The following is an 11,028-nucleotide window of genomic DNA, read 5'->3' on the forward strand; positions in this document are numbered from 1 at the left end:
ATATATATATATATATATATATATATATATATATTAGTCCCAAGTATCGCAGAGAAAGAAATAAGAAAAAATACAAGTTTTACATATATTGAGTTAATAGCAACATATTGAAAGGGTGTGAGTTTGAAGGTTCTTCCGGTGTGCAAAGAAGAATCTTATCAGAAGAAGAAGGTTCTGGGCCGTTTTATTCTGGGGACGACGTGGTGTTTCTGAAACTGCTTGCACACTTTGGGCAGAGCCGCAAAACGTCTCAAAGAGAGCGACTTAGTCCGTGACTCATCCCAAGAATCATTCACCACTCAAGGCTTCTACAATTTTCGGGTAACTTCGTTCCTTTCTATTTCAGTTTACAACAATTTTAAGACGGTAACAATCTGCCATGGAATCTGAAAACAACACCACACTGGACCTTAACAAGCCTTCCAAGTTTGAGGGTCTCCACTTTAAGCGTTGGAGGTAGAAGATGTTATTTTTTCTCACCACAAAAAAATTGGCTTCATTTTGCACCACTGTCAAACCAACTCTCCCTGAATAGCCCACTATTGCACAAACCAAAACTTCACAAACTTGGATTGAAAATGATTTTCTTGCTAAGAATTATATTCTTAATGGATTGTCTGATGACCTTTATGATTACTACTCTGATTATGGCACTGCTAAAGATTTATGGGAGACACTTCAGAAAAAATATCACACTGAGGAAGCTGGGGCTAAGAAATTTGCTGTTAGTTGTTATTTGAAATATCAGATGGTTGATGATAAATCTATTGAAGCACAATCTCATGAATTACAGAAAATTGCTTATGAAATTATTTCTGAAGGCATGGTTTTAGATGATCAATTTCAGGTTGCTGTCATTGTTGATAAATTGCCACTAACTTGAAAATTTTCAAAAACTCACTCCGCTACAAGACAAAAGAGTTCTCCCTGGAAAGCTTGATCACTCGACTTCGCATTGAGGAAGAGGCCAGGAAACAAGAATTGAAGGAGGAAATTATGGTCGTGTCAAGCAACCAAAAGGCTACCAACGTCAACCAGAGCCAGACTCTAGCCGTGCTGAAGCCAATTGGGAAGAACATGAAGATTTAGAACAATAATCACAACAAGCGCCTCAACAACAACACAAACAAGGTTCATAATCAAAATCCCTCTCATTCTCAGAATAGGTACCAACCCCTCTCATGTGCTACTTTTGATTCAAGACAGTTTGAATGCTATAACTGTCACAAGCTGGGCCATCTTGCCCGGAATTGAAGAAATAAGAAAAGTCCTGCTCCACAGGAAAATCTTGTTGAAGAACATCTGATTGCAATGATATCAGAAATCAACTTTGTTGATGGATCTGAGGGGTGGTGGGTGGACACTGGCGCTTCTCGCCATGTTTGCTATGATCGTTCCCTTTTCAAGACCTATTTTGTGGCTGAAGGAAGGAATGTGTTGTTGGGTGTTTCACACTCAACTAATGTTGCTGGTACTGGAGAGATGGAGTTGAGGTTCACCTCTGGAAAAACCATGATATTGAAAGATGTGATGCATGCTCCAACGATAAGGAAGAATTTGGTCTCTGGCTTTCTTCTCAACAAGGTTGGATTTACTCAAACCATTAGAGCATATATGTATACTCTTACTAAAAATGGGGTTTTTGTGGGAAAGGGATATGATACTGATGGAATGTTTAAATTGAATGTTGATGCTATTAAAATGTAATAATTGAGTCACTTGATGCTGATTTTTATAAGAATAAAGTTCCTTTAATCTTCAAAATAGTGGGGGTTATAATTCTTCTAAAATTTATGAACCTGTTGATAGATAGCCCTTTATGGGAAGAAATCGATTCCAGCAGTTTTGATCCATTGTGATAGCACAACGTAATCTCCTATGGAGCTGTAAGAGTGGATCATATATGGTCTGAAGAAAACTTGGCTGATCTTTTGACGAAAGGACTAGCATGAGAAAAGGTTTGGAAAACCTCGAAAGGGATAGAACTAAAGCCCGTAGAAAACTGAGTCATTTGTGATAACAACCCAACCTATAAACTGGAGATCCCAAGAAATAGGTTCAAAGGGTAATAACAAGTCAAAAGTGATATGAGTGATGTCTTGTTAATTTTAATTTGGAATATTATTCCATGTTCATCCCTAAGAAGCATGACATCCTGAAGCGTTTTTAGGTTGAGAATTTTTCTCTTCGTAAGGTCTATACTCTATGTTGAGTAGGATATCTAGCTACAAGAATATCCTTGATAGTCTTACCTATGTGAATGTGGAAATGAGGCCGCTTCCTATGAAATCTTGGGCAAGTTTCTAGAGCGTTCACTATATTGGGATATAAGCACAAGGCCGTAATGTGCTGCCTTTTTGAACTTCAACTTAATAAAGTTATGTGTGTGGTGTTGTCAGAGATAGAGTTCAAAACTATAAGTTACTCTAATATAATCTGGATCACTAACACCATGTACAGGTTCAAGTTGAGAAACACCTTTACTTATGCATAGCTTTTTGATATGTTGCTTTATATATATATATATATATATTTTTTTTTTTTTAAATAAAAACAAGTGGGGGATTGTTGGAGCAGTTCTGTTTTTATTTAATAATATATGTGTTTATATATTTATGTTTTGTTTTATTGCCCATATTATATACATAACGTTTGTTTTATTATCATTATTCTATGCATAACAGCCGATTGATTTTGGCTTTTCAATGAGATAAAGAGTTACAGCTTTTTTGAAACATGCCATTGACTTTTCAATCGGATAAGGAGTTATCTCCTTTTAAGTTTGAAAAGATCGGATTCCTTCTCTAAATAGAGAAGAAGATCAAGTCTATTTACATAATTGATTTGAATGTTTGGATTGACACACCCCGATCGAGATCAGGGCGTGCTGGCCATCACACGGAGGTGACGAAGCCATGTGCACGTGCGGAAGCTAATAAAATAGTAATAAAAAGTACGAATAATTAAAACTAGCATACAAAGTGATAAAAACCAGTGCTAGCGTAAGTGAGACGCTAAGTTCAGAGCAATAAGTCTACAGCAGTCCAAAAGAAAATGATACAACAACAGTACACCCGAAGGTGACCCTACGCTGGTGAGTGTCTGTCAGAAATGCCGGAAAAGCCCTCTGGGAAACCACCGAACCTGCTAGACCACTAGAACCTGGAGGGGCGCAAAACAAAAGCGTGAGTGGGCAAAAACAAAGCTTTTAGAAAACCATTTAATCAAATACATTCTAACCCCTCGCCGTAAAACCTGTATACTTCCCAGAAAATAAATATACGTATGATATATATGCCAAACATGCTCAATAATATGCCATGTCGAAACCTCATAATGATATGCAAGTGCTCAGGTATAATCATATCAATAACATGTAATCTGGCAGCCGGAGTCACCTAACGTGACCTGTACGGCTGCATCTAGAGCTCAAATCTCAATCTCACTATCTGAACCTACACACGAGTCGGAACCACCTAAAGTGGTCTGTACGACAGGCCTGGGTGTAATACATATATACGCTCTAGTGCTACGATCACGTGAAGGCTGGGTGAATAATCGCAGGTCACCTACGAGTCGGAACCACCTATAGTGGTCTGTACGACAGGACTGTGCACCTAACTTGGATCCAAGCTGAGCGTGTGGTGCGGGAGGTGAACATCACGTGAAGGACTGTGCCCTACTCTGGGCGGGAGCACTAACACCGGGGGTGCAGGTTATGAGCTCTCTAAGCATCTCAAACCACTACTGAATATAAATATAGATAACACTTACCTGGCACTTACCTGTGCGTCCACAGCACCCAATATGCATATGTATATAGATATATGCAACTACTAATGCAACCAACGATGCATGAATAACGATAATGTAATGCATGACATATAACTGATAACCATTTAAATCAATTTCTGGGAAAAATATAGTATATAGGTATATACGGAAAACCAAAAGCCCACTCACTGGTAAGTGGAAGGGTCGTAGCCCCCTGCCTCGAGTGACCACGCTCGTCCTCGGGATACGTATCACCTATATGCGAAACAACTATAAAAATGTTAATTTTAAAGCACATAACCAACTTCTCGTAATAACTTCTCATACATTGCTCAAATTGAACAAATGAATATACCAACGTGCTCTACACAACCTCAGGATCACACCCAAATTTTTAGAAAAATTTTCCACTGCCGCACGCGCCCCCACGCGCCGGCCAAGGCACGGCTACACGCGCCGGCCACGCGCAGGCACGTGCCTGGCACGCTGACGGCGTCAACTGACGCCGTTAGGAATATTCCGTCAGTTTTGACAGATTCCGTTAACGGCGTCAGGAATATTCTGTCAGACTTGACGAAATATTCCGTCTCCTTCTCCGGCGAACCTCCGGTGCCGTCGCCGGCGCCGGAAAACTGGAAAAACTTTAACCTTCGATTTCTCTCTCGTTTTTCAACCATTTTTCACGATTTTTGTACCAAAATGACGCCTAGAACTAGGAGAACATAAATATACAACTTTCAAGAGTCAAAAACTACGAGATCTTACCTGTCCAAACCACCCAACTCCGGTCAACTCCAAACACAGTGATTCCGACGTCAAAATTCTTCAAACGAAGTACTTCGAGACTCCTTGGGACCTCACCAAGTCACCTACGAGCTTCAAAATCCCAAAAACTTGCTAAATTATTTTTGCATGAATAGTACTCAAAACGGACATCGTCGAATCGACGTGAAAACGACGGAGTTCTCACCTGAAAATGGTACGACTGGACTCCCACGAGCTTCACGATCTCGACTGTGACATTGGTTTCCTCGATCTGCAGAGGTTTGAGGGGTTTTGGGTTTGTCCGTACGTTTTCAAAGAGAAAGGGAAGGAATGGAGCTCGAGGGAGAGACAGGGGAAAGGGACAGAGAGACAGTGAGAGTGAGAGTGTGTGTGTGTGTGGCCCAACACATGCCAACACCACACAAAACACCAATAACGTGAATGAAACGAACTAGGGGTAAAAATGTCTTTTCACACGTACGTTTTCGATATTTTCGGGACGGGATGTTACATGGATTTTGTCCGTTTTGTTTTCTTCTGCATTTGATACCCTACAGTTTTGTTTTGATTTCCTACAGTTTTGCACTCCAAATAACTCCTTTGTCTTTCTTACGGTTTTTCCATTCCAACATCTCTTTCTTTACATAATACATACATAAATATACATACATAAATATATATATATATATATATATTAGTCCCAAGTATCGCAGAGAAAGAAATAAGAAAAAATACAAGTTTTACATATATTGAGTTAATAGCAACATATTGAAAGGGTGTGAGTTCGAAGGTTCTTCCGGTGTGCAAGGAAGAATCTTATCAGAAGAAGAAGGTTCTGGGCTGTTTTATCCTGGGAACGATGTGGTATTTGTGAAACTGTCAAGGCTTCTACATTTTTCGGGTAACTTCGTTCCTTTCTATTTCAGTTTACAACAGTCTCCACCACCGGTGTTAAGGACCTTTTTAAGGACTCAGCAAGAATATTCGGGTCCCTAAAAGAATATTTTCTCCAATGGAGAAGTCCCTATTGTAGAATCCCTAAATAAATAAATATAAGGAAAAGAAACAAATTGAGAGTTTGAAAAGTAGTTGGTTGATCTCCAACGATAAATTCAAAAAACCATAAGAAACAATCCAATATGTTGATTTTGACAGAGCAAAAAAAGAAGGGTTGATAGCGTGTACCTTGTGGGGCCCGCATTGATGTTGTGCTTTGCTACTTCAGCATTCATGTGGGTTCAAGCCCACTTTTTCCAATTTTTCAAACTAAATCTCACCGGTTAGAGTCTCTATATCCGGATAATACTTAGATAATCATTAGTGAGTCTCATATATACTTATTTTTTAATTTGGCCAATCAAAAGATGACACGTGTTTATTGCTTTCAAAAATCCAAGAAAATTTAAATAACATGTGCACTATTTTTTAAAACAATAAAACATGTGTTAAAAAAATATTGGGTCAAATCTAAAATGTAAGTACCTAAGTATTATCCCCCGTTCGCAACCTTATATTTGAGGATTTTTATAGGAACTTCGACGAGTCCCTATACCTTTGTAGGGACTTTTTCGCCAGCCAATTGGAAATCTTTTGTTCCTAAATATTACGTTTATACGATGGTAGAGACTCTTTTAGGATCTCTATTAGAGATGCTCTTATGTACACACACAACAGATTGTACCATTCTATAAGCATGCTGTATTTGTTGGAACTTCACCATATAAACTGTTGTCGATCTGGACATTTTCTCTGCGGGGAGTGTGATTTCAGCAACGACAATAGAGCAGATTGCCATTACAAGATCACTTCACAAATTTTCCAAACAGTGCAACAACAGAAGGGCTTGATTGTCACACTTTCATAACGTAAGCCATAGCGGTACCAAATTGTTAACTGAGAACACATGTCCGTACATGTGTTCTCGGTTAGTATGTATTCGAAATTGATTAAGATGATAGTTTCACTGAAGCGTTATGCTTCCGATGGCGCCAAGAGCCTCTGGGAGGCCAATCAGAATAGTTCAAGTACCCATCTATATGTATATGTGTGTGTGTGTGTGTGTGTGTGTGTATATATATATATATGAGATCAATACAACTTTACACTTCCATTTCCCAATAAGTATACCATAGAGCAGATTTTCCATCACATGAGCAAAACAAAAAAGAAGCAAACATTGTCACCTAATGAGGTCATCACCTGATCAAAATTAGCAATTCTGCCAATTCCCAGTATGCTCCTCAACTTCTTTCAACATGGATTTACAATCTTTGGTCTCCATATTGGCCAATTTAAGCAACCGTTCTCTCCGATGAATGGATCCACAAACCTCCTCATCAAATACTCTCTTTTGGATTCCGCAAAATAGTCTTCTTTGGAGTCCACACCCTGCAGAGGGAGTTCTGGGCTTCCCATGTCCGTTGTCTCCATGATTCGGTTCAACATCTCCAAGACTTCACTCATTTTGGGGCGTGATCTAGGGTGTCGCACCAAGCACCGGCTGGCTACAGCTGCTAGTTTTTGGGCTGCCTTGAGGGAATACTTTCCTTCGAGCCTTGCATCCAAAATCACCTGGAACTTTTTTAGGTCTGAAGAGAGGTGTGGCCTCACCCATTCCAAGAGTTTTTGCTCGTTCTTGGGTTGGTTTCTATCCAGAGGTCGTCTGCCTGTGATGAGTTCTAAAAGGAAAACTCCATAACTCCACACATCACTTTTTGTTGTGAGATGCCCAGTTTGAATGTATTCAGGAGCTGCATATCCAACTGTTCCAACAACCTGTAGAATGATCAATCGGAAAGTGAATACATAGAACTTATTGGAAACTGTTACATGGTTTTTGATTGCTCAATCAACTCTGCATGCTTAAGTCAGACATCTGTTTTGCCTGTTGACGTGTCTAATTAGTACCAATTTGAGAATAGAGTCTAAAGTATATGAATTAATTATGCATACCGCGGTAGAGACGTGACTCAATCCGTCTGAAGGCCCAAGTCTGGCCAATCCAAAGTCCGATAACTTGGCATTCCATTGTTCATCCAAAAGTATGTTTGAAGACTTGAAATCCCTAAAGATAATCTGCTACAGAGATAACAATTTAGAAATGACAGTAAAGAATAAGTTAAAGCAGAATGGACACTCATTCGGGAGAATAACCATGAGCATCCTATTGAGATCTGTAGCACATAAGGGCTGGGGGAACTAGAAATTACCTGAAATTCCATCCCCTCATGGAGGTATGCTAAGCCACGGGCAGCATCCTGGGCTATTTTCATTCTTGTGCCCCATGGAAGAGCTATCTGAAATCGGCTTGATAAGTGGTCTTGCACACTTCTGTTGGGCATATATTCGTAAACCAGGAGCCGTTGAATCCCTCTTTCGTCATCCTCAGCACAGTAGCCTAACAGCTTGACAAGATTTGGATGTACAACAACCCCTAAAACATTGACTTCAGTCACCCACTCTTTATGGCCCTGTTATATGAAGGAGGGTAACAAAATTGAAATTATCAAACAACTTGAAGAAATGGGTTGCATAGGCACCCACTTTTTGTATACGATCACACTGTTTTGTTTGTAGACTTCTGAACACAATAAATAACATTTTTCCGAGCTTTGAGCAACCTAACTTTGCAAGTTATTATCATTTGAGCAAGATAATTTACAAGTTATTATCATTTCATAGTTTGTTATTTGAGTATCGTACGCTAGGTTTTTATGAGAACATACTCATTCTTGTCTGAAATTGTGCAGTAGTTGTCAAAAGTTTAATAATGCATCGCATTCTTAACATACATAATCCACCTAAGTTTCACCGCAATGCTGCTATTAATTTGGTTCCAATAACTCCAGCAATTATTACCATACTATTATCATCAGATTAGTGTATATCTTATGCATATACACCAGCATAGAGGAAGAAGACTTGCCTGAAAACCCCGTTTACTCAGTTGTTTAACAGCGACATCTATTCTTTTATGTTGATCTTCTGCACTCCGGATATTACCCCTATACACACCACCGAACCCACCCTCTCCAAGCATGAGGGAGAGACTAAAGTTCTTTGTTGCTGCTTTTAACTCCGAGCATGTGAATTCTCTGAGATTATTACTCTGTCTCTGAGACAATGCTGCAAATGACTTAGTGGACGATGGTGTGCTAAGTTCTGCAGTGGTATTCTGGGAATTGAACTCAGAACTTGATTTTCTTGGGTCACGATCTCGTGAAAAGAATGAGGAAGCTGAACGAGTAGAGATAGACTTAGTAGTCTTTGGTTCATCATCCTTATCTCTGTTGGAGAATTTATAAAAACACTTCATTGCCGGCAGAAAGCGATGACCTCACTGCAATAGTTAAACAAAATTTTCATCAGGTCAAGAATTTCGGATATAAAACAAAAATCTTGCATTTTAATCAAAACTCAAGTGATTTATTCCGAAAATCCCTCTTCACACATTCAATTAGCAACCAGTCATATCTTAAACCAAAAATCTATCAAGTCTCAAAGAACTTTTGAGATTGCTCACAGAACTTTTCTCTTTTTCGATATATTCCGAAAAATTCCATCTCTCAAGTCTCAAGGAGACCAAAAATCTATTTAAATTGATACAAACACAACCTAAATTTTCATCTGATGTACCAGAAACTTCCTCAAACCTTGATCCTTTTATTTTTATTACAAGCGATATTTCTACTCTAAACTAGAGGCGGAGGAGGGTTCGAACACAGGCTATGGTGGGATGAAGAGGAAGGCTCTAAGACAATCCACCACTTGCCCTCGAACCTTTGACTTTTAAGCATTCATGTTCCAACTCTGGTCAAATTTGCAGAAACCAATTCACTCAGGCAAAACATTAAGACACAAGAATACAAAAGTCAAACCAATTAACATAAAAATCCAAGGATTCAAATTCTTGAAGAAACCACCAAAATCTTGAAACCCCAGAATCCCAATTCCAGCCACTTGAATTATGGCCAACAGTTAAATTCATTGGCTTGCACAAGAAAATAAAAAAAATAAAAAAAAAATAAAAAAAAAGCTAGAAAATTCAATTCACTTGGAAAAAAAAGAAAAAAACTTACCTCTCATATATCACTGCAGGAAAAGTCTGGCAACCTATGCAAACAGATCCTTGTAGCTTTCTGGTGTTGCTAAAGGGAGACCAGATATCCTGAAGAAAAATTTAGGAGCATCCAAGGAAACAACGAGCTCCCCATGATCTAAGGCAAGTCAATACAAGGCAGCTGGGGTAAAGCTCAGCTCAACAGCTCAACAAATCAGAACCCCCGGACGCACACCAACAAAAATAAATAAAAATTAAGAGAGAGAGAGAGAGAGAGAGAGAGAGAGAGAGAGAGAGGCAGAGACAGAAATATTGGTGAAGGGGAGAGAGAGCAAGAGATCCCAAATAATAATTTATAAAAATTGGATGTTGTTTTGTTTTTGTATTCGGAGGAGGGGGAAGGTGAAGAACTTTTAATATTTTGTGCGTGTGAAAGCGAAGCGAAGACCGAGTGAGTGATGGATGGATATCTTTGTTTTAAAGATAAAGGTTTATACTTTAAGGTGGTTTTCTGCCAAAGAACGAGTCATGATATGCTGCCAAAGCAAATAAAAGAAGAACCAGTCAAGTTCTGCACAGTGTTTTATCTGCATATACATATATATATATATATATATATTATATGACTTTATATATTTATAATATATACACACACACACACGCATTTGTGCTGTATTTTACAGAGAGGTTGTTGCAAGTTGGAAACCACACCCCCAACATTTGCTGATTTTGTGGGGTAGCTTAGACCATAAATAATCCAAAGTTACCGATAGTTTATATATAAATTAGAACAGATATGACCAGAGATATTTCTTAAAAGTGAGACTCATAATGATTCTGTTGATGCACAAAATCGGTGAGGATTTTGGTACAATAGAAGGTGTCAAATTTGTGATCTTTGCTAGGTTGCTCTGGTCATTAGTGTGGATAAGTATGTAAATGAATAGAGACAACGAAGCAAACAACACAAGATGTACGTGGTTCACCCAGATTGGCTACGTCCACGGAGTAGAGGAGTTCTCATTAGTTGTGAAGGGTTTACACAAATACATAGGTTCAAGCTCTCTTTTTGTGAGTTCTAGTGAATAGTTTAGTATAAATGACATTAGGGATTATTGTGGAAGAATGATCCCCTTTTATAGAAGAGAGTTTCTAGCTTTGTTCTGACATTGACACGTGTCGTGTTGTGATTGGTCTCTGATATCGACACGTGTCGCGCTATGATTGGCCTCTAATACTGACATGTGTCGTGTTGTGATTGGCCTCCTGGTTGGAGGAAAAGTCTTGTGGGTCCTTGACGGTATGCTGTTGACCGGTGCTTAATAGTTTCGGGATTGGTCAAGTATGGTACAAACAGATTCGATATTTCTTAAAAGCGAGACTCATAGTAGATTCTTTGCTACATTATAGTTTAACATTAATTTCTGTAT

The 11,028-nt window shown here is 38.8% G+C and overlaps 1 protein-coding gene across 1 annotated transcript; it reads right to left on the reverse strand.

The window, feature by feature from the left end:
* Nucleotides 1–6,622: 6,622 nt before the first annotated feature.
* Nucleotides 6,623–10,187, reverse strand: LOC137734737 (serine/threonine-protein kinase PCRK1). The gene is made up of 5 exons (XM_068474010.2): nt 9,618–10,187; nt 8,465–8,878; nt 7,749–8,009; nt 7,492–7,614; nt 6,623–7,314 (listed from the first exon to the last, which is right to left on the reverse strand). The coding sequence occupies exons 2-5, from the start codon at nt 8,852–8,854 to the stop codon at nt 6,790–6,792; spliced, it is 1,299 nt and encodes a 432-aa protein (XP_068330111.2). The 5' UTR covers nt 8,855–8,878; nt 9,618–10,187; the 3' UTR covers nt 6,623–6,789.
* Between the last annotated feature and the right edge of the window lie 841 nt (nt 10,188–11,028).

Source organism: Pyrus communis, chromosome 7, assembly GCF_041283825.1.
Source record: "Pyrus communis isolate YQ-2024b chromosome 7, ASM4128382v1, whole genome shotgun sequence".
Lineage (NCBI taxonomy): Eukaryota > Viridiplantae > Streptophyta > Magnoliopsida > Rosales > Rosaceae > Pyrus > Pyrus communis.